This window comes from Ptychodera flava, chromosome 3 (genome assembly GCF_041260155.1).
Source record: "Ptychodera flava strain L36383 chromosome 3, AS_Pfla_20210202, whole genome shotgun sequence".
Classification (NCBI taxonomy): Eukaryota; Metazoa; Hemichordata; class Enteropneusta; family Ptychoderidae; genus Ptychodera; species Ptychodera flava.
The window spans coordinates 303768-329484 of record NC_091930.1 but is presented as its reverse complement, the minus strand read 5'-3'; the positions used below and the strand labels follow the sequence as shown (position 1 = coordinate 329484).

Sequence of the window (25717 nt, the reverse complement as noted above, 5' to 3'; positions counted from 1 at the left end):
TCTGATGTACATGTATTGCAGACAACCAGCAATCAACAGGTAGATACTCAGATAAAATAATATACAATAACATAAAATAAATTACTATACATCTGCCTTCGCAAACAATAGAATCGAGCTTCCGTAAAAACGGGCACGTAACGGGCATGCAGTAACCCCTTTACTTTCATATTTGATGATAAACATTGCATCATTGAATGGCTCCATACTGAAACTCCATTGTACTTTGAAAATAACTTCTGATAAAAGAAACAGAAGTAAATGTATTACTGATGTTTGAAGGTGAAAAATATTATGAGGTAATAACGACAGTTCACCAAGACGGCACTGTACAAATCTGGCACGACATCGCTGCTCGGCTCGTACATCCGATGTTGGATGAGCGCGCGATGTAAACAAAGATGGCGCTTACCCTTAACCCGCTCGCAGAATATGCCTTTAAAGTGTATGGAATAATGCATCGGAAACGACGGGTGCATATATTCTTGATAAAAAAGGAGATGTATGATATAGAAATACCGGGCGACGCGCTGACCATTAACGTTTGTTTGTGGGCAAGGGCGAGAGGAAAGCCAAAAATTAACGGGCGAGGCTTGCCGAGCCCGTTAATTTGGCTTTCCTCGAGTTCACGCCCACAAATAAACGTTAATGCTCAGATCGGAGTCTGTTATTTCCATTATATTATCATCGAACGCAAGGAAACCGTCAAAATTTCCGAAAATTTCAGGAGCGAACGACAACTGGGCCCCAGAAACTGAGCAATACGCAACGCACTGTCACGCGTGCTGTCAAAATTGGCAAAGCCGGAGATGTTTTCAGAAAAAAGTATCTTAACTTGACCTACAAGTGCACCATTTTATTTTGTGATTGATTATGAATTACGTTTGAGCTGTAAAATTACGATACTTTGAGTCGTTAATCTTATTATTCATATTCACGGGCATGTAATCAAACCATTACTGTGTATTTTTGGTAAGTCACGTGGTTTAGCTCGACCAATCAAAATGCGACGGGCAGGGCATGGTAATATAATAACTATTACGAAAATACCGCAAAGTAAGCATTCAGACATTAGTGCAACGCATCGCCGGACGCGCTAAACGCGCTAATGACTAAATCTATGTGTCGTTATACATTCTTTGCGTCATTTTCATAATAACCTTAACTATACTGAAGTATCTAAAGTAAACAAAATTAAAACTAAACTAAACTAAACTAAACTAAACTAAACTAAATAGTCAGAATAATCTGATGTTTTAGTGATTTGACTTGTTTGTCCCCGCGGACGAAGTCCTGCGGGGACTTACAGATTGGGTCCCGTCCGTCTGTGCGTCAGTTCGTCCGCAGCCATTTCTCAGACACTGCTGAACCAATTTGTTCAAACTTGGCACAAAGGCATAGCACTATGACCTACAGATGCACATCGATTTATTTTTCGATACGATTCAATATGGCCGCAAGGTGGCCATATTTTTGCGATTTTTCATGTCTTTGAGCCATAACTCAAACATCCTTGAACCGATTCTATTCAACCTTGGCACAAAGGCATAACACTATAGCCTACATATGCATGTAGAATTATATTGCGATACGATCCAATATGGGCGTGAGGCGGCTATTTTGTTGCGATTTTTTCATGTCTTTGAACCATAACTCAAACATTCTTGAACCGAATTTGTTCAAATTGCACAAAGGCAAAGCACTATGGCATCCATATGTACGTATCAATTAACCTTGCGATAGGAGCCAATATGGCTGCAGAACTGCCATTTTGTTGGAATTTTGCATGTCTTTGAAGCTTAATTCAAAGGTCATAACACCGATTTTGTCCAAACTTGGCACAAAGATCATACACTATGGCATACATGTACATGTCAATGTACTTCGTGACATGTTCCAATATGGTTGCCAGATTGTCATTTTTCCCCAATATCGCTACTAGATGGTCATTTTTGAATTTCTTCTTGTCTTTGAGGCTTAATCATATGCAAATATTCCTTATCCAATGTTGTTGAGACTTGGTACAAAGATAAAGTACTATGGCATACATATGCATGTCTACTAATTTTGTGCTATGATCCATATGGTCAATAGACAGCCATTTGATTTCAATTTTGGTGTGATTTTTTATGTCTTTAAAACATAAACATAGGTCACTGTCTTTCGATGGACAGATTTTGTTTAAACGTGATATGGCTGCATTCTTGTGCACATTAATTTGTTTCATTATATGATCCGAAATGGCTAATTACAACAGCATACCCGATCCCATACTATTTCTAAAATTCCACCAAAACATGTGTATAGTATGTGCCATCAAGACACTAGAGGCAGTGAGGGCATCGTTATGTGTGATATAATCAAAAGTTCCTTCAATGGTCATTACCGGCAGAGAGGGGTCAATTTTATTGAACGTTCCTCAGATTACTTTATTATGCAAGTCACAGGCCTGATGCACCCCGCATCAATATCATTCGACAGCTACGTAGACCACAGCTACCTAGACACCAAAGATTATAACAAAATGGACAAGCGGGGACTGTGTCATCAACGATGACTTGTTTAGCTACTAAAGCGGAAGTATATCTGACCTGTTGAGTATGTATGTATGTATGTATGTATGTATGTATGTATGTATGTATGTATGTATGTATGTATGTATGTATGTATGTATGTATGTATGCATGCATCTACGTGGGTAGGGAGGGAGGAAGGGAGGGAGAGAGGAAAGAGTGCCTGAGTATGTCTGTCTGTCTATCTATGTATCTATCTATCTATCTATATTATCTGTCTGTTGTCTGTCTGTCTGTCTGTCTGTCTATCTATCTTTCTATGGCTGTTATCATTTAATGATAATGGCAGATGGCAGGTATAACCAGTAGGATAGCGAATCAAATTTAGCTTAATCTTAGTATCGCAGGGCAGCTTATCCTAGCTCGTTGGCTAGACAAATTTTACCATAGGGCGATAGCGTAGATTCAAAGGAGGAAGACAACGGGAAAGAAATAGATCTATGAAAACAAAACCATGGCTCAGTAGATATGAATTGTCACCTTTTACATACAAGGAAAAGTGGCTTGTCTGTCGATAGAGCTTTATTTTGTACTTGTTTATGGGATGATTAAAATAAATGATCATTCAGTATTTTAATTGACTGCTTCACGTCAGTGTTTATTTCAGTATATTTTGAAAAATATCAGCTGTCAGCATTGACATATTAACGTGCCCCTCCCATCTTATTACCGTAAATTATCGACAATCAACTTTAGAGAATCACATATCATACGTATAGAAGTTGCTAGAATACTGCAATCTTTCGTACGTTATTTTCCACTTTAACCCTTTGCACACCAAGGCCCTGTGGTGGAGTTGACATTTGGAATTACCATCTGCCATGACGTCTGACTTCTTAAATTAACAAAGACTGTCCACCATACCATTATAATTTTGAATCACCATAAATACTTGTCCCAAAAATATGCAAATTACGGTCACGTGATCTCATTAAGTATTCAAAATGGCCGCCAATATATAAAATATTGTTTTTTTTAATATATTTCTTTATTTCATAGGAATTCCTCATTTATTCATCATTTTTCATCACGAAACCTGTTTTCTATCACGTCAGCATGGACTGAAATGAAATTGTGACAAAATTTTGAAAAAACACTGATATTTTGTATCATTTTGACCTGCTAAGTGTAATGAAAACAAAGGCTCTGTATATTAAGTGTTAGGTCGGTCAAAGCATAACGTAACATAACATCCAGCAACTAATATTATGAAATATTTCCCACAGTAAGTATGTATATTTTGAATGACAATGACACACTTGTCCCAAAATATGCTAATAATGGTCATGTGACCTGATTAGGTATTCAAAATGGCCGCCAACAATATAAATTTATCATTATTTTTACATGTTTTCCAATTTTCCAGTAAAAGATAATCGATATTGTATCATATCCCAATGCTTAATCACTATTTATAGTGCCATGACCATGGACTTTGATGTAAACTTTATATATTATGAAAAACTTTACACAGATTTGATAAAACTTACACAAATTTTCTTGTCTTCACTCATAAGTGAAGAATTACACACTGCGCCCTTGAATAGGGGTCAGACAGGTCAAGGTATCCTATTTTATAACATCTGACTATTGAATTTATCAAACTTGTCCACAATTACAAGATATTTTTGGAATTGTAGTATTACAATTGCCCCAAAAATATGCAAATACTGGTCACATGACCTCATTAAATATTCAAAATAGCCCCCAGTATTCTAAATTTACAATGATTTTCACATATTGCTTCTCTTTCTGACGACATTCTTAAGAATTTATCCCTTCCTATTTCTCAATTATGTCTAAATGTATATTAGATTCCGTGGTCTACAACTGATGGTTCCAGGAAAATGTTTGTACACCGTCCCTCCACCCTACAGCGATTTTGCTGAATAAAATTGTCGATATTGTAACACAAACGTTTCGATATTGAGGTGGGAGCCTCAAGGTTCTTTCACATTTTTATACATAAGAATTCATTTCTTTTCAAAGCTTTTGCGTACTCTTTTGGCCTCCAAAACAGATTGAGCTTGCACTGAATCGCCGCTAGACAACTGTACGCGACAAAGACACAAACAAAATCACTATCCCAAAAATCATCGTTTCGGACGAAAAAACATCAAAATAAGTGTCTCACCATTCGTAAAATATCGTATGTTTAATGTTCAAAGACTGAAATATGCTGAGTTGGATTAGATTCAAACATGGAAGGGAGGAAAAAGCTTCGTGACCGAAGAACCAACGTGCGCGATCAAAGTTTCAAAATGGCGTCGCGACAAACTCAACAGCATTCCGAAACATCGAAAGCATAAATTTCGAGTAATGTTAGAATGAAAATCGATTCTAGAAAATAAACTTTTAGGAAGGTATACACCTCGCAAGTCAAAAATTCACGGGGAATTTACGGGTTGATTGGCAATTTTCGTTGTTCAAAAAACGCGTGGCCGACGTATGGTGGCCGCCATCTTGATTTTTAACAACAAATGCATCGTCGAAAACTCGGGCGTTTTCTGCAACAGAACAGAGTAAACGACAAAAAACCGCATACTACCAATTTTAAAATCCCCATCGCTGATTGACCAAATTCGTTTCGATTTATTCTTATTTCTACAAGTGAAAGGGGGGAAAATATTCGTACTATAAGGTGCCTCTTCCTACCTAGCGAGGTCAAATTTGGTGGGCGAAAATTCGACGGAAAAACACGGAAAATCATAGACGAAAATCTAAAAAGAAACTACTCTCAATAAACACAGTTTCTCAGTTGTAGCAGAAATCCTGGCTATGGTAACAAAGTTACCTGAGGAGCAAAGACATGACAATAAATAAAAATACTCCGCACCGCAAGATGTTGCTAAACGCTACTGATGGCGTCCCCAAGCAAGCATTTACATCCGTAACGCGCTTCGTACCAACGGTAGAGCAATTAAGACCTTTAAACAATAGCGCACGTGTCTCGTTTCCAGACCGGTGGGTGGAGGGACGGTGGTTTGTAACATCATTTTTATGAACCCAATAAAAGCTTCGTTCAAATCACTGTGTACACTAATATTACAATCATTTTGCAAAACTAAGAATTTGATTATTCGAGTTTTGCAAACTTCATCCAATATACATGCAAAAACATAAGATACACAATTTTATTGTAACCAAAAACAATATTTATTGTTTTTCTTTTGAAAAAAAAATAATGTAGCAACGCCCTAAAAATTAGACCGAAACCCTCAAAATGTCACAAGGGAACCATTTCTGGATAAGGTTGGTTTTGTTGCATGTACATCATTCGCATAATAAAATTAAGTCGTAGTATACAACGCTGTCAATGTTGATGATGTCGCTGTCTTTTATCATATTCTGAGCTCTGCATGTCATCTCCAAGCCTTCTTCTTTCCATCCACCAACAGTAATATTGAATAAAAAAATGCAGAAAGGTCTGCAGTATATTGTCTTTTCAAAATACAGTACTGTATGTAAAACCAACAAAAACTTTCTCAGTTTGTTTTCTCAATTATAAATCGCATAATCTCATTTTGTCTTCAATTGCATTTTGAATGTCAACTCAGACCCCCTTATATGGCGTTAATATGATAACCTAGCACCGGTAGTGAGATATAATCTCGATATCATTATATGCTATCACATTTTTACGTATTCAGAAACCACAAAGCATTTTAAAATACATACAATATCAGCGGATGTTTATAATTATTACAAAATGCGTTAACTAATGTTACAAAACGCGTTTTATTACAAAACGCTGATACCCTTATTACAAATCGCGTAAACAATAATTTATTACAAAATGCTGATACCCTTATTACAAAATGCGTAGACCATTTTATTACAAAATGCTGATACCCTTATTACATTTTGCGTAAGTTGTTACAAAATGCGTCGTATTACAAATGCCGCAGTAACAACCGCCTCAGAACGCTATTGTTTGCACTTTCCTTTGTTTGGTGCCGCTTGTTTTGGTTTTTCTGAAAATCGAAAATTTACTTTTCCCTGATAGAGCTAACGCTAGGTACGGCTTCCATTTCGTTCTGAGGTAATCAGTAATCTCATGTGATTTGTTTTTCTCGTCCAAAACTTTGCGCGTCAACTCTTGCTGGTTACTCCAGAAAATGAAAGAGATTAATTTTCCTCCAGTAAAGAATGAGCTAAAGCATAATACTTTCATTGTCGAGTCGCGTACTACCCTGAGAGAGAAAGAGAGAGAGAGAGAGAGAGAGAGAGAGAGAGAGAGAGAGAGAGAGAGAGAGAGAGAGAGTCATTATGACGACTATTTGTTGACTCTTTAATGACATACACACATTCATACGCGTACAACAACACTCGCAAATATTTCAGACTTCTTCAATTACGCTTAGCAGTCAGTTTAATACCATTACAGTACCTCATAACCAGGTTAAAGTGAGAGGAATCATAAGCGACTTTGGAGTTTGTGTGATGTGCAGGAATGACTTTTGTCTCCGAAAATGCGCATGTATTATCTTTGAGGGTAACTATTATTTATTGTTATATATAAGAGCAATAATTTTGAGGATTTTGTGAGATTCCCCTTTAAAGTACCGTTTCATGTACTTGTTTAATTTAATTTGCATGAATATCTTGGTAAGAATTTGTATTCATTTTGTTTCACTTGATCAGATTCTTTGCGAAAAATACCATTTTGCTTAAGTTTAAAACCTAGGTGTATCGATTCGTAAAATGCAATATCAAATTATAATTTCATGCTCTATCTTCAGTTGCTAGATTAGGGTATCAGTGAAATGAAGCGAAAGTAGTCGGCAAAATATCGGTTACATGTTGCTCGGGGGATCATCATGTATCTAAAAAACAGAGTCTCGAGACAGCTGTGAACTCATGTGAATGTAAAGTAAACAAATAAAAATACCGTTAAACAAACAAACAGACATACAAACAAACACACAAAAATAAGCAACGATGTACGTTGATGGCATTCCAGAACCGCTGACAGAAATGATTCGTCTAGAACAATTTAATATATCACTAAAGGGAGAGGAAATTTGGCAAGAAAACAAACACATTTTATTGCTTACATTTCCATCTGAATGCAGACCGAAACGATAATGATCTTTTCACTTATGAAAAATGAATATATTCATCCAAATAACGACGTCTCCCCCCTTTAACGTCCTCATAAACCCGTTGCAATTCTCCTTTTATCAAGTCTGTGGTAACTCGTATCGACTGAGGTTTGGTCCGCGTTGGCTAAAAAGGGTCAGAAAATATTATAACGTATCTAAATCTACAACCTAGCGTGTGAAAATCAGCTGATTGGCGTGAATAAACTTTTTTATTCAGAGTGCAACCAATCGTAAACGAAACTTCATGCCTCAACATAATTTGTCGAGGATATGCAACAGATAAAACATTCAACCTTAAGTAAACTTACAGGATTTTAGTTCATTTCTCTGTACCCCCTTGGATATCTACACATTTCGTAAGACAGCATTGGAACGTATTGCAACACGTTGACTGTAAAAACAATATACTGACAAAAAGCCGAGCTTTGACCTTGGGTTAAAGTTTATTCAAACTATGTGTGAAAAAACCTACATCGATTCAAATCCACTGAACTTGATTTCACTGTTCCTACATATGTATATGATAATATCGGTTGATGTAATTGATTAATCTAAAAAGGGCGTTGAGCGGATGGTGTCCTCGCAAAGGTTTCCAAAAAGTTCGCCTCTTTGCTCATGTTCTAAATAGTCGGTTGTGCATTCAAGTTACGCCCTCTACGTCCACACTCACACTCGATGTCGGCGATGTCAGATGCGGTCCTTTACTTCTTCTCTGAAAATAGCAATAGAAACGGCCATGTGTTATTTAGCTTCAGAGAGAGAGAGAAAAAAAAAAGGTGCATGCTATATATAGGACTTCAGGAAAACTGCTTTCAGCCCATATGGTAGCGTACACCAGATGGCGCTGTGCACAGACGGTACAGTGGAAATATTCACAGCTGTGCTCCGGACCACCAGAGTGTAAGCCGATTTAGACAACACCGACCATGTCACCACTGCACTGAACACGCATGTTCCAGATATGTCGCCTGATTTGGAATCCTATTTTCATCCGACTTTCGAACTTGTGATATTTATCCCTGCATATTAAAATTTCAAAGAATACTTCTCGACATCGCCGAAATATGACTCAATGGTTACCATGTCTCGATTTGGAACCCTGATATTACAACCCGGCATTACACCTATCATTTTTCACCATTTTTGTTAAAATCACGAAATGATAAATCGCTAATCAATAGCGTTTTCTGCTCATCAAATTTAAAAAATGCGAATTTAAAACAATCCTTATTGAACGAGTCTTGTATTCAATGATTCCATTAAAGTGGAAGTCATCTTAAAAGTTCACTAACTAAATTTCCGCATGAATGTTGAAAAATAACAAAAAAAAGTGAACAGTATTCAATTCTGATGACTTTTTAACTTACTGTATGGGACATCTGAGTCTTTGACGGCCACGTCTGTGGAGATTTCATTTGAAGTGAATTTGTGCCAAGAAACAACATCACCACATCCACCGTTGCAAGATCCGCACATCATCATCTACAAAGAGAAGAGACATATTGTTTCATGAAAATCATTGTGCCACAATATAATGGGGTTTCGCCCAAAATTAGTTTTGTATTTCACTGTTCAAGGTTTCACCGAGACACAAGTCTGGGAAGCAATGGATGAAGAGCTACAATGATGCGCATGCGTGCTCAGAGAGTCAGTGTCGGCAATATTGGGCGTTTAGATGAGACATTCAGAAGCTGGACGGCGTAAGGCAAACTGCATGGATGACAATCAATGGAAGTCTGACAAAAATGTACTGAAAGATGCAAGTTCGTCGCTTTCATGTCATAGAATTGAAATCATGTACTCTCTCGCATTATAAAATGACTGAAGTTAACCAGTGGTGTGGCTCGTTATCAACCCTAATGGCTGCAAAAAGCCCCGAAGTTCTGTTTGGCAATAGAGGATTTCTGAACCCAAGGTATTTTGCTAGGGCGTTTTGGTCGAATGAAAACTTACAGCAATCTCGGCCTGAGATTTCACAGTGCTCCAGATGTTGAAGTCGGCAAGTTCATGGTTGAATCTCTTCTTGAAGTCGAACTTGGCTCCGATACGGTTCTGTGGCACACCAATGATGACGACTCCGCCGCCGGCGATGGTCTCGCCGGTGCTGACACCTTCGGCCGCCTTGGCGAGAGCACTGTCGCCGTAGTATTCGACCTTACCACCCTCCGAAGCCCAGGTGACGCAGACGTGGTGCCACATGCCGTCGTTGATGGCGGCCTCGCTCTCTGGGGCGCCCTTGGTGTTGACGAAAAGTCTGACGTTGCTTGGGTTGCGGATGACGAAGCTGCCGATGGCGTTGTTCTGGACGCGGTAGCTGAACATGTCCGCTCTGACGTTAGGCTCGGTTGTCTTGCCCCAGGCGCACAGGGTGAATGCTTTCATTTCGGGCAAATCACCGTGAGACATAGCGTAGCCGTTGGGTCCGACTGTGGAGTCGATCTGAAGTACTTTGCCGGCGAACTCGCCACCTTCACAGTTGTCTGGTCTTGGTGCTACGGGAAAAATATTTACAACCGATTAGCCCTTTGAGCGCCAAACTCAAGTTTTGAGTACTCAAGTCAATTTTTTCAGAATTTTTCAGATTTTTGCAAAATTTTGATGAAAAACTGTAGCAATGAAGTATGATGTCTATTTCGTCAAAAATTCTCCAAAAAATTACAAAAAAATCATAAAAATTGGTAAAAAGTTGCACTAAAATTTTGGTGGGAAAATCACAGCTCTCAAACTGTTGATGATTTTAGAAAACTTTTTAACGCCGACACTTGGTAGAATAGGATGGATCTGTATATATATATTTGCAATGACTGGTTATTTCATTAAAGTTCCATGATTTATGTTGTACTTCTGCAACAGTGTACCGTATTGCCAGATAATTCTACTCTCTGTATATGAAAAGTATTGTCGGCTTAAAACGTCCATCGATGACCCTTCTTGAAATGACACCACAGGCACTTACCGCCAGTCAGAACAGTGTCGCAAGTCTCAACTCCGACCAGGTCGGATTCAGCAATTTGTGACCAAGCGACCACATTACCGCAGCCAGTGACGGATGATCGGCTGAAGGCGGCGGCCTGGAAAGTCAGACGGTAAGAAACGTTATTAATGCTGTCTCTTAATTGTGGCGGGAAGTTTCAAAACCAAAGGCGCGAAGTGTCAGAATGTCCGGTCACATGTCCGGTCACATGTTAGTTTTGACAAACATATTTAATGTAATACGCGAAATTTGAAGACTTAAAATTTGCCTAAACGTTCCACAAGTAATGTTTCAACCATTATATTTCAAAATAAAGAATAAAAACAAGCACATTTTTTGTTCTAGAGAAACAATTTACCTAACTTTTATCGATTTTTGAAATTCAAAATGACCGCATCCCTGTGTTAACACTATCGGGAAAACGCTTTTTGTGTTTTTTTCTTTATGTTTGCTTTTTTTTCTATAAAGTAAGGCTTGTGAAAACATTATTGCTCTGCATTACGCACTGCAAGAGCTTCAAAATGAGCCATTCCATTAAAGAAAAAATGCAGTCGTTTTTAGTCGATTTCCGTTTCTCTTGAAGTTATGGAATTCTTCTTTTCGTACATACTTGTCGGTGTTAACATGAAGGGATATTTTTCAAATATTGGGATACCAGCTCCTAGCTGAAAGTAAGCGCGAGATTACATATACAATCGGCGCTTCATTCCGTTTTCGACCTCGACACCACTTTGGCTTTTGACCCCTGAAAAGGTTATGACCTCGTCTTACCTGAATATCGGCCAAATCAACGACGTAGTCAAACATGTCGAAGCCAGCCATTTGGCCCCTGAATGAGTATTCAGAGTTGAGCGCGGAGGAGGCAGATTTGAGGTACTGAGCGAGGTGAAGAACGCCGCCACCCTTGATGGTCTCGCCCTTTCTGAAGTTCTTGCCTTCCTTAAGCATGTGGCCGTCCTTGTACATGCAGTAGTTGCCGCCCTCGCTCACCCAGGCGACGCACAGCTGATGCCAGATGCCGTAGCGGATGTCGAAGTCGGCGCCGCCGTAGGCGCGCTGGCCGTTGACGTACATCTCGAAGTTGGTGATGTCGTTGGCGGAGAAGGAGCCCTCACGCGGCTTGTCGGTGGTGTAGCTGAAGTAAGTGATTTCCTCGGAGTTGGAGGTGGTCTCGGGGGTCTTGGCCCACCAGCAGGCGCTGGTCTTGGTCAGGTCTGGGATGGTGGCGGACACTTTGATGTAGCTGCCGTCATTGCCAGCGAATTCGGCCATCTTGCCCTTGAGGGACCATCACATGCCATTGGTGCGGCTGTTTCAAAGGAAATAAAAATACAAATAATAAATATACATCTACTCCAACGCCTCAGACCATTTCCGTTTCCTTTCAACAAACGCCTTCACAATTACGTTGGATGAGAGAAAAGCGAAACGAAATAAAATTTTGCTGACGATACATGTTGAAGAACGCCAGTCGACTTTTAGCCTAGGTAGCGTGTTTCTTCTAATGTAGACTACAGCTTGTTCACACTTCAGGTAGGTACATCGTAAGAAGTGATTTGATTTTTTTCCTGGTACATACCTGAGATGGTTCCCACACACAGGAGGGCAGCAACAAAACCAAGTATCCTCATTCTGAAATGTTAAAAAGTTCACCTGAAAAATTGAAGGAGGCAATCGTTTGTTGAAGTAAATGATGAGACTAAAAGATTGTTTTCCAAAAAGTAAACGCCACTAGTTGAAAAGTGTCAGCGACAAATATCAACTGAAATGCCTGAGCGACAGACTTTTGTCTGAGGGAGAGACAAGGAGTTGAATTCCATGGAAAAGAACTTTATGAGCGATTTTTTTTCGTCTTGCTTTTTCAATACTTCCTTTTAACTGTTTTGATGGCGATAGGGCGCCACATAAATTTTTGCTTCTGACTTCTTTGCCATCTTTGAAACGTTAACGATGGGCAAATTAAGTTGTTAAATTATTATGCCATCTATATTATTACCAAATGAGCTGGCGTTGATTTCTCGAGCTCCATAGTTTGCCTCGAATGAAGCGAATCGTCACTGACGGGCAAAAACCAAGAACAGTAATACCACGACCTGAGTAACTATATTATTCCTTGTCATTTTTCAGCACTATAAAGCTCCGCAATCCCAAAAGGCCTGTCGCAGTATCGATTGTTGAGACTCACAAACTTGACCATAATATATATCTACGCATAGGTCCATCCGATTTTGTGTAAAGCGAGTGAACACACGACATCATTTTCAGCCGAACATGAAAATTAACAGTATTACGCTATAAGATTAGATTTTCGTGACAATCAACAGATTCCCTTACCTTGCATTAGACGTTTACGCGAACACTGCGAAGATGAATGCAATTGTGTCGAAAAACGAATGACGGTTTTATAGTCCAAATATGCAAATGTACCGATATGAATATTCATGAGGCAAATATATGTTAATGTCTTAGTCTCACTGCCCATCTTCCCTAGTACTAATTTTAAACCAGTAACATCCGTACGAAGTGAAAGTGTTAAAATGCGAAAAAGGAAGAGTTTGTCGGAATATAGTGAAAGCCATGCTCGCCATTGTTTTCGTCGTAAGGCCTTTCTGCTTGAAGCTAAGCGCTTATATTTTAAGTGCATATGGTGCGTTACAATCAACACTGATGCAGTACTTTGGTGTTCTCTGAACTATCATTTTTTGCACCGACTAATATCATTCAATATTCTATTTGATTCGATGACTGCCCGTATACCCACCATTCTATAGTCACAACATGTGCTCCCCTCATCATTCTGTGAATAAGAACTAAATTTTCCATTAGCCGAATTAATAAAAGGTTGTGGCAAAACAAGGGTATTATCATCTATTTGGCATGGTATGCTTGTTATAGCAGGTTAGGTAGGTAAAATCGACGTGTACGACCGTCATCGGATGTTCATCGCTCATATTTTCAACTGTTACATCGGTATCGCCTATAGTCTGCACAGTTTTTCAACCTCGCTGAAATCTTTACTTTGTCCACTTTCGGTTTATCTTTATCAGCTTTTGTCTTGTAAAAAACTTTTACGACCTCAGTTTGTCTCCCTTTCTAGCGCTTTAACCGCTTTTAATCTACCAATGTTTGTGACTTTCTTCTATTCTGCCTTTACTAATCTGCGTCGTCCGGTTTATTGCATTATGTTTCAGCATGATGTAGTTTTTTCTCGCTCGAAAAGCAACATTGTGGATATTAATTTCATACATACATTAGATGGTTTTTTTGAAGAAACGGAGTTCTAGCCAAATTACATTAAAAGCATTATTCCTGCCTTGCTTCCGTATGTTCATATTTGCTATATTTGTAAACTGCAATGGTCAGCTAACAAGGCTACCAAAGTACGCCCATCTGTTGATGCCATACCCATTAATATCCGATCGCCTCCATACGTTGCTGATTTGGTACGCAGTGTGAAAGTCCCCAGGAGACATAGGAGCCAATAGCAGGATACTTCAAAAGTTCTGCAGAGTACTGTTTATATATAAAGTGTATTCTGTACATTCTTTGAAGTCGATGAGCTTTACTAGTCGTAAATGAATTCGCGAAGGACGTTATGGGTAGCCCTGAAATACGAGTCCTCAGGCAACCAAACCACGCATCAACTGCAGTGTACGTAGCAAATGGCAAATATAGACATACAGACTGTTACGCTTCGCCGATATTTCATTTTAAAGTGGCGAGACTGAAATTGTTTGAGGAATACGACCATTATGAGGTACAATTGATAAGCATCAAGTCTGGCTTTGAGTTTAATTGATAAAATTGAAAATTGATAAAAACGTACAACATGTAAGATCGGAGTCAGCCTTTTGTGATCGTCATTATTCTATTTTGTCCTCTGTATCCTTGTAATTGATCAAGTCCCACAATAACGAGTTCCAGATGCATGTGCTTTTGTGGAGTCAAACGATGGATTTCATGGATTATACAAACGGAGACGAAGTTCAAAAGTTTAAAATAATAAGGGTTAACATAATTATAGGTTTTATTGACGTAAATACTTCGAATGCAATGGAATTGTATGTCAAAATTAAAATCTTTACCCGGACGGTATGCATCGTTATGAATACTGGGAACTATTTGTTACGCACAATATGCTGACATACGGTTTCTTTCTTTGAAAGTGAGACACCTTTGGCGACAATCTGCCGGATCTATTTTCAGCGTTACACATTGCTGGCCCTATGCTAGCCTGCAGCTTTGAAGCTTCGTCTGGTGTCACTGAGAGTTTGGGCAAATTTAGAAATTTTATTAGGGCGAGCAAACCTCATCAAAGTAATGAATATTTTGGGATATTAATTCATGTGTATTACTGTATGGTGGAGGCCAGACAAGTCAGACAGTTGACCCTGTTCTCGCCTTTCAAATATGCTTCGTGGAACTGTACATGAGGCGAATATGTTTAGAATTATTTTGTTTCGAAGTTAAATTGCTGTAAAACGGGCACGTAGACGATGATTTGTTTTGCGCAGACAGATATCCACCCAAAGCCGTTCCGCGTGCAAAATTCAGTTTTATAATCCACCGTGAGATATTCGAACGCGAGCTTTTATCCTATATGTGTTTTCGTCGAACTTGCGTTTTGGGTGGTTCACTCACTTCTCTCTCATGATTACAGCGCCCTCTATGGTTTTGATATTTACTTACTTCTACGAAAACGGAGATTCGGAACGTTTGGATTTTATATACTGGCGTCATTGTCACAGCATGCAATATTGAATTCTACAATGGAGTCATGTTACCCCTTGTAAGCAGTAATTTTAATACTTTCGTAATATGTAATGGTTGTGGATTATTCAAGGAATATAATGGAACTATTGTGATATTTACGGTACAGAGTACCGAGACATGAGTTACATTTCAATAAGAAAATAGGGTCAGGTTCCTTGTAGTATTCCACCCACATTGGATTTTTCAAATGTGCGCCTCCCAATCCGCCCCGCAAAAAAGTGGGAAAACGCAGGTTTACTTGGTTCCCCTGACATAGAGGCTATATTTAATCAGTCAGCTCCACTGTCGCCGATGCGATCGCATGGTACTATTTGACCATGGTTGTTGCTATTTCATTCCGGAAATACTTTGTCATATTTTGTCCCACTCTCTTGTGTTCGGAAGAAATGGTTAAGTCAGCAAAATTAAACAAAAAATCTAAATAAAGAATGGGGCGTAAAATAGGGTGTAATTTGACTGAAACGAGTATAAAAGTCAGATATGCTCTGTCAATTATCGTCACTGTATCTCTATTTGTTATTCCACAAACCTTATGTTGTCGCAGCGTGTCGTCACAATATGTTAGCATATTTATAAATTCGTTTTTATCGGAAAGGACACATTTGTTCTTCATATAGCCTAAGTCTTAGACTTGTATCGGTGGTTTTAGCCAAACTGTCTCGTTCCAGTAAAATATTATTTCTTTTCAGTTACTTAAAATACAAAGTAATTATTTTAATTTATCAAAGCAATCTCTAAAGATTTGACAGAAGGCACGACAGGGAGCTTTATGCTATGAAGATGCGTAATAACCTTCGATTTAATGTATTTGACATTAAAAACGATTCAACAGCATGGCATTGACAGAAGCCTTTTTTCTGTCGATTGTGGATATTCATATGCAAATGAATGGCTTTGAAATCTGCATTAAAATCATGAATACGGACAGCCAGCCGACACCACAAACCTGCTTTGACCAGTCGTTTGACTTCAAAATATGCCAATTCTGAAGACAAGCAGTTTTTAAGCTGTGACTTAACCATCTGGTCCTGATCTGTAGGTCATCATCCGAAAATACTCTGTATCTCACGTGATCATTGCCACGCGATATTTTATCGGAATATAGAAACTGCGAAAGGACCCCGATGCACACCAACAAACAGAAAAACAAATAAGTCAGATGTGCCTGTGCAACATCAGTCTGGTTTCCTGACCCATTTCTACCGCTGGCTGGCCGCTAAACGAAAATAGGTTCAGGTGGGGCCCGGATTTATGTTTTAGTCAGAATTTAACTGCATATTAATGAGCACCGGACAAGATCAGGTGATCAGCACATCTCTACAGTGGCAAGCTAGGAAATAAGATGACGAAAGCATCGAACGTTGAAGTTGTTTGCACTACTTCACTTTTAAGTCCTCCGACTCTGTTCTTCTATGATGATATTTATTGGTGGATGACGATTGTCGTACTTTAATCTGTCCTAAGACGTAACCTGGTGACCATGGTGACCTTTGGCCTGTAAGGCAGTGACTCAAAAATAAATGATTTTACGTTTTTCATCAATTATCGACATAGGATGCTTGGTTCGGGAAACTATGGAGGTAAAATGACTCCATAGGCATACGAAATCGAAATTCGAAGGTAGCTCCAAGTTGGAAATAAATTCAACGCAACCACTGCACTCGTACTATTGACCAGTGATATCCATGCTTACATTAGCCCATACCCGACCCTGTTTTCGTAAGCAGCGCAGCCAGCGGTAGAAATGGGTCAGGGAACCAGCCTACTGCAAGACCTATAGTCCTTGCACAGCGGTGTAATGCTGAGACCGGTGCTGAGAGTCCCTGAAGCTAGACCGACCATCTGACCTGTCCGACATCGTGTCTAAGTTACTGCAACTTTAATTGCCTGAGAAATCCACTGGTCCATTTCTCTGTCTCTATATGCGTTTGAGGGGATTCGGGAGATTAAATTACATTGCAACCTCACTACCCTGTCTCTTCAATGTTATTACAGAGAGAGACAAAACCACAAAATTATATCCTAGAATCATACGACAGACTCTAATATAAATCATTGAACTTTGAAACGATAACATAATGCCAACTTACGGTTGTCTGAATTGAGGGAGTAATAAAATAATGACGATATTTTGTGAATGTCAGAATTGACAAATTACCTTAGGAGCGCCGTAATTCGGAAACCACGGCGAAAATACCAATAGTGGATCTGTTCACTGTTGATGGCGCTGTTTGATTTCTATGATTGCCGACTATGTTAAATATTTATGTAACTTTCTCTGCCATCGTGTGCATGACTAATTCAAAAGTGTGGGGTGAACAGACTTCATCATACTTTCTCAAAATGCTATTTAAGAGTACAGGGGTTCAGGGAATCATTGAATAATTACTACTTACCGAACTAAATAACCAATTATAAATTAAAATTAATTAGTAATTATAAATTAATAAACAGAAATCTATATTGCATATATCACATAATTGTTCTTATTTAGCCGTTAACGTCCCTTTACCGATTTTTTCAGAATCTACGCATCAAGGGAACACACGTAACTGAAAGAAGTAGATTTCATGATAGAGGGCGTCCTCTTTCCGACAGATTTTTGCAGACTCCTCTTGTCCTCACCATATTTTCAATTACTGAACATATTATGTATGCAAGTCAAGAAACTGTTCTCTGCCATTTCTTTCTCTTTTCTCAATTTTTTATGATGATAAAAAAGAGAAAATAGTTGCTTTCTTGAAGAAAGTTGACGCACATATTAGCAGTAGTGTAATGTAGTGTACGAGATAACGCCACTGTGGACGGATTGGCAAACATGGCGTTCTCTTTTTCTCGCGACTTCTATCGAAGCATGCAGTTGCCGATTTGTGACACAGAAAGTATTCACGCCATTTTTATGGTTTGATGCAAACTGTTTCTCACTCAATGTGAAATTGCTTTTATTTCCATGCTTTCATTTGTTCATGCATTTTTCTTTGTCCAGATAATGTTTCAAAGACAGTAGATACTCTATGAATTTCCTGAATACACCGGGCGTAGGCAGATTCAACAGACAATAGTGGGGCAAATAGTAAGACAAGACGTTACATACAGAGGTGTGTGCATACGCTATATTCAAAGGAGACAGAATTTCGCTTTCTTAACTTTAGCAACATAGCCTACTTTGTAATGTCGAAGGATATGGCTGTCACAAGTTGTACCCAGACAAAGATACGCTAAGTGGGAAATTGGATGTTATTTCGATAATGAATGTTCTTTTGCAGTTACCAGCAGGAGCTCAAGGTAACGATAAGACTGAACTAATTTGTATCAGAGCATTGTTGTCCCGGCAAAATGTCAATTATGAATTCAAGGTAAAACGCGCCGTCTAAACAATACCACACACATTGTAATTAAGATAGATGCAACTACAATCAGCTTGTATATTTGTCATATATATAATATATATATATATATATATATATATATATCTATATATTATATCTATATATATATATATATATATATTATATCATAGTCGTGTGCATAGACTGTTGAATAGTTAACGCGACAATACAAGTATACGTACTTATTTTCCAACACAACAAAGGTCATCAGATTGGCTCTCAAACAGCGTCCACCTCATTGATCTTTCTGTGGATAAAATATTTTAGCACTATATGTCCGTTCCCAGGGGTAGGGACATTTGGAAACGTCCTAGTCGTAAGAGTTGCACGCTGCACGCTGTGATATCCACGTCGGTCGACTCAAGAACTGTATTGCCGCTGTCAGAGACGTCGCAGTCCTTCCTCAAGTGTCGCACAAGAAATACTTACTTTGTACGGACATTCGTGACTGTGTCGAATCTGTTCGACTTGTGAAATGACGGACTCTGTTTGCCAGATAGCAGAATTTCGACGGCGTTCAAGACCGGAGCAAACATCCGACATCCCGTCCAGAAACTTTGGTTTACTTGGGTCGTAACAAAATGGGGGCTCGTCCAGGATACTGAACAGAACGAGTTCGTCTTCCGTCAGTACGGTCAAACAAAGTATCGCTAAAGTCACATTCAAAATGGCTGCCTCAGGTGAGTTCAATGGAGTCGAATTCGTGGAAAATGAAAACTTGTCCATTCAAGATTTAGAGCAATACCGTTGATCGCGATTCCGGGTTTGTTACTAAATATAGCTGCACGCGCGCGACTTTCGGACAAATATGCTGAAATTCGGACAAATTTTGTCGTTGTATGCGCGGCTGTTGTTGCAGCTTTTAGTCTCAGTCATCAATTCATACGAATAAGTGTGACGCTAAATAGCCATTCTAACACTCGCCAGGTTTATTCTCGTCGTTTATGCGGAAAATGCGGACAATGTTTAGTTTATGCATATTATGAGAGAGAGAACAGTGACGTCATTTGCGATCAGCGCTATTGAGAAAAGTCGATTTAAGACTTGTTGCTGATCAAATTGGAGTCTCTCTGAGCAGTGGTGTGAGGAAACGCGAAATTATTGATATTATTGCTGGTGATTTAAAATTAGAGTTATAACCGCCTATAGAGCAAACTTTTGCTGATGGTAAATCCTTTGAAATGGCGAAATTGAATTTGAGAGAGAAAAGCGAAATTTGAGCAATGGAAGAAAAGTGAGGAATTTAAGAGAAAAAAGAACGGGAAGACTTGGAATTGAGAAGAATGGAGTTGCAATCTCAATAATCATGGGAGCACACACTTTGGTCTAGTACAAGGATTTCGGAGTAGGGATTTTGATGTTGCCAAGAATGTTAGGCTCATCCCTAAATTTTGTGAAGATGAAGTCGACTCGTTTTTCTTAGCCTTTGAAAAGATAGCAAAACGGCTTGATTGGCCTCGAAGGTACTGGACCATGTTGCTACAAAGCGTGTTGGGAAAGCGCAAGAAGTATTTTCTTCATTGTCGGATGAACAGTCCGAAAATTACGAAGTTGTTAAAAAAGCCATTTTGATTGCTTACGAATTAGTTCCTGAGGCCTATGGACAGAAGTTTAGAAATCTACAAAGGCAGACAGGTCAAATTTCATTTGTAGACAATGTGCTATCGTTCGCTCCAAGCTGCAAAGGAATTTAATAAATTAAGGGAAGTGATTTTGATAGAAGAATTTAAGAATAGCATCCCCTTAGATATAAAGACTCATTTGGACGAACATAAGGTGCGCGATTTGAAATGTGCGGCAGCTATTGCTGATGATTACGAGCTCACTCATAAGAAATTTAGTAGTGGTCCGTACAATTTCAATAAATACGTTGATAATAAGCGTTTTACTTCAAAACAACAGTCTGATTCCAAATCAAAGTCAAATTCACAGGAGAAAAAGAGTTCCTCTAATCAACGTCGTGAACATAGAAAGACTCTTGTTTGCTATTACTGTGGTAAAGCTGGACATGTTAAGGCCCAGTGTTTTAAATGGATAAAGGATAATCAGAAGTTGAGTAAACCGGTAGCGTTGGTCAATCCAAAAGATGGGTTATCTGTCGATACTCCCTTGGCTAAAAAGGTCCAAATTTCTGTTTTGCAAAACAAACCAGACAATTCTAAAATGTCCCAGTCTGTCCCAAAGGGCTATGAGAGTTTTGTTTCCCATGGTGAAGTTATGTCATTGGCTAGCGATGGAGAAATTAAACATGTTACTATACTAAGAGACACCGGAGCTGCTCAGTCTTTAATGTTATATGATGTTCTGCCAGGTAGTTCAAAGTGTTCCACAAATGCTAGTGTTCTTGTTCAAGGTATTGATGGTGCGTTTGTATCTGTCCCCCTTTATGAGGTAAACTTGAAATCTGAGCTTGTCACAGGTCCTATTAAAGTAGGTTTTGTTCGTACTCTACCTATACAAGATATAAGCTTTCTGCTAGGGAACAATTTGGCCGGGGCAAAGTCAATGTATCTCCCGTACTCACCAAAACTCCCGTTATTCATTCAGAGACTAACAATCAAATGACACCTTCCCAGGCATATTTGCTTCATGTGTTGTAACCAGATCACAATCACGGGAAACACAAAAAGATGAGGCAAATTCCGAGGTGTCTTCGAATTCTGGAGTTTGGCTTGCTGAAACCTTTTCAAAGATTCTGGGCAGTGATGATTGCACTTCTAAGAATGACTCTCCAGAGAGTAAGTTTACTCAGTCTGCTCTTGTTAAGAACAAAAGGCTGATCCGCTTTTGAATGATTTGATTAAAAGGCATTGGTAGAATGTGAAGCTACCGAAGTTCCGGAATGCTTCTATATCAAATCAGGGGTCCTTATGAGAAATGGAGACCACCTTCTGTTCCTTCTGATGAAGAGTGGTCAGTAAAACATCAAATAGTTGTACCTCCATGCTATCGTCTTGAAATTCTACGACTAGCTCATGAAATTCCTATGGCTGGACACTTTGGCATTAGGAAAACTCAATCTAGGGTTTTAGCTCACTTCTATTGGCTTAATTGCACCGGGATGTGGTTCAGTAAACTTGCAAAACTTGTAAAACTTGCAAAACTTGTCATACCTGTCAAATGTTAGGAAAACCACAGCCATCGATTAAACCAGCTCCCCTGATTCCAATCCCAGCATTTGGTGAACCATTCACTAAGGTTCTTATCGATTGTGTTGGTCCTTTACCAAGAACCAAGTCGGGCCACAAGTATATTTTGACTATTTTGGACAGAGCAACAAGATTTCTGGAGGCTATTCCCTTGAAAAACACTACTACAAAAGTTGTGGTTGATGCTTTGACACAATTTTTCACCAGGTATGGTTTGCCAAAGGAGGTTCAATCAGATCAAGGGTCAAACTTCATGTCAGGTCTATTTCAGGAAGTTATATATGTCACTTGGACTGTGTGTCCTGTGTGGTGGCGCCAGATTTTTGCAAGCCATTTAAATTGGCTATCGATGCCAGTGACGTCGGATCGGCGCAGTATTACTTCGGGATGATGATTCAGGAATTGAATGTCAGTTTCTTCTCAAGAAAGCTGAGCAAGCATCAGAAAGTGTACCCACGATTGAGAAAGAGGCTTTAAGCCTTGTATCCGCCCCAGCTTCAACACTTTGAAATCTACGTAACAAATGGCGTAGGTGGTATCACTGTGTACACTGATCACAATCCGCTAGTGTTCCTGAATAAATTTAAAACAAAGAGTAATAGGTTGTTTCGCTGGAGTCTGACACTTCAGCCGTATTCAATCAAAATAGTACATATCTCTGGTAAAGATAACATTATTGCTGATGCTCTATCAAGAGTGTAAAATAATGTAACAAGTTGTATACGAATTCTGAGGAAATTAATACTTGTAACTCCCCTTTAAAAACGTCACGGTCATGACGTTTTTCTTTTGCGGGGGAGGTGTTACGATGTCTTCTATTGTAAGTTGATGCAGTGAATGTATCTTTTCTTTTTGCGTGACCAGTGCACACATGAATAATTTATTTTGTGTATGCACGAATGACTCATAACGTACCAGGATGGCCCGTACTCATATCTTGCTATCCATGATACTTCATAAATACCTACACGTCATCGACGAAATAAACGTTGCAGTACTTCAGTAGCCTTCCCTAAACTCACTCTGTCACTCATGCTTGCGCGTTAAAAATATCACAATCTGCACTAGAGAAAACAAGCTGACGTACATCAGACGCATACCTGCTCAGTGTTCCATGTGATGTGTAGTTAGAATTTTTTATTGTCCAAAAGACGCATCAGCAGGTGCTTCAAAAGTTCCGCTGTAACAGTTTCATATTTTTATTAATAACCACTTGTTTTAATTACGGCAAGTATATTATGTTCATATAGTCGTGAAGAAAAGATACCAATTAAGGATTTTCAATGATGACGGGAACATGTGTGCCAAATTAGCATATGGACTCTGTGTAGCCGTTGTCATATGCTCGTCAGGTGAATACTTTTGCAGGTCTGTCTGTCTGTCTCTCTCTCTCTCTCTCTCTCTGTGTCTGTCTCTCTCAATTAATGCCTAATAATCATTGTGAGAAGGAGGATTTTTACTATTCTGCATTTGATACATTTTCAATAAAGAGACAGCGCATGCTATTGGAATCTTCACACAAGATGAATTTGAAATGGTGAATTAATATAGTAATTTTGACCCCAACACTTTAGCAATTTATTGATTATGTTCCTTAAATGAAGTAATTATATACTTGCGATTATTTGATGATTTCACCTTCTACAGTGTCACTCTAATTTACTAAAATAGGCATCAGCATAATCCTTGATATCACAATCTTGTCATTATTGACGCTAAGAAAATAGTCCTTCCCTCAACTCCACAATTCACTTACTTGAAAATCACTACTGTCAAGACCTTTAATGGGGAGGGGGGGCATAAGTTTAAAAACAGTTGTGTGCACAATTTTAGTCTTCAGACACAACCATACAGATTGCAGGAATGTTGCATAAAACACAGACTACAATAATTGTGACATTGCAAGCAGCATGCTTAGGGTATTTCAAACTAGTTAATACAGAGAACGGATTTTAAAATATGCGACACCTCTGCGTTTTATGATAATTTAGTGTCTTTCTGACAAGATTTCAGTAGGTAGCACCGTTCGGTCCCCATTATCCTGCCCAAAACGTTGGCCATCAAACACCGGCTACTTAAGGAGAATATGCGTAAACGTCAAATGAGAAAATACGAGTAAAATAAATTAATTACCGACATTTCATGATAGCATTATTTTCTTCGCACTGACCGTCGTCCGTAAGAAACCAATGTCCCCAACGCTTTGCTAGCTTAATTTTCTCATCGACACCAATAACGTAATTCACTTGGATAACAACAGGATTGGTAATCTCCCGCAGTTTAGGTTTTTTATACCACAATCCAGACACAAAATTCTTCAAGCGGTAGAGTTTTGACTCTTATATCAGTCTTCGTCAGTTCTTCCGATAAGATCTTCATTTCGGAGCTACTGAAACCCATCTTCTGGGATTCGTCGTTCTGTCGTTCACGTGTCTTCGAACCGATGAAACACGTCCAACCAGAGCGTCTTAGTTACCTGAGTGTTGCTAAGGTATATAAATCCTCCCGATATGCCCCTCTCTGTGGCACCGTTGGGCGCCGATACTATATCATAGCCGGCATAGCTGTTGATGATAGGCAGTGCGTCGTCGAACCATACAGCATCGGATTCGATCAGAGTGACTGAGATGTCGCTCTGCAGTAGTACGAGTATCACCCATGTCCGTAGCAATATAAAGCGGTAGTACGCCACAAAGCCTATGCTTAACTTGAAAAGTGTTTCTAATGGCAAAAGTAGTACTTGTACTTCGGGGTTCAATCTAGAGAGACCGTCTAGCGCAGCTTTATCGGTAGCTATGAACAGAATCTTCGGTAACACCCCCATGCATTTTACGTTGCACACCCAACTTTTAGTGATATTGAGGTAGCCACGATTGAAGAATTGCAGAGTGACGAAACCATAAGTTTCCGCGATGTTCTTAGAAAGGGAGAGTATCCTGAAATGACCTTTGTCTCGGTGCTGACTGTTTGGTCGCCAATCTTAAGTTGAGGTTCTGTTATCTGTCGTTGTTTAAATGCGTTTTCACACCGATGCTCGTCAAGTCGGAGTCTCTGGCGAGTAGCTGGGGACTTCTCATCTTGAGTGTTTGCCTCGGAGCCTGAAATGACTTCTTCGAACCCTGCAACTCTCTGTCGAACATTGTCTTCGACATTGGTTTTGAAATACTTGCCACTTTTGACAAGTTGGTCTTGAACCGTTTCAACAGTCCTTGCTTGAGTCACGGAACCTTTCTGCATTCCAAATATCACTATATATACGAGTACGATAAAGATTGCAGCAACGAAAACAAGAACTTCTTTCTTCATTATCACACGTATAGCCGACAAAGCGGGGATAAACGGAACAGTACAACAACCGTGAATGTAGGCACCGCTCAGCGTAAAAATGTGTCTCGCCTTTGTCGTTTCAGTCCGGGCGCATTTAGTAGTAAAGCACGCATTAATATGTGACACTTCATTGCTCGTTCACAAACCATGGAACGTTATTGGAAGATTGTTCATATCGGTAGAATTATGCAAATCACTGCATTCACCATGGACACAGTAATTAATTATTTCTGAACTGGCATAATATCAAATAATGTTTTATATTAATAATATGATTTAAAAGGGGCGAAAACATCAATCTGAATTACTCTTATAGAAACATCGTGATGTGTTTTATCGTGAAAGCTAATGTCAATGTTTTTCGGCGAAACGCAAGTACCATTGGCAAACTTTCCAATGACCGTTTGTTTTTTCAGGTAACATACTT

General features: G+C 39.1%; 1 protein-coding gene across 1 annotated transcript; it reads right to left on the bottom strand.

The window, feature by feature from the left end:
• Window positions 1-8102: 8102 nt before the first annotated feature.
• LOC139129395 (uncharacterized) lies at window positions 8103-13264 on the bottom strand. Its single transcript, XM_070695027.1, has 7 exons — window positions 12987-13264; window positions 12232-12305; window positions 11424-11961; window positions 10635-10749; window positions 9632-10170; window positions 9046-9160; window positions 8103-8390 (listed from the first exon to the last, which is right to left on the bottom strand). The coding sequence occupies exons 3-7, from the start codon at window positions 11922-11924 to the stop codon at window positions 8380-8382; spliced, it is 1281 nt and encodes a 426-aa protein (XP_070551128.1). The 5' UTR covers window positions 11925-11961; window positions 12232-12305; window positions 12987-13264; the 3' UTR covers window positions 8103-8379.
• Between the last annotated feature and the right edge of the window lie 12453 nt (window positions 13265-25717).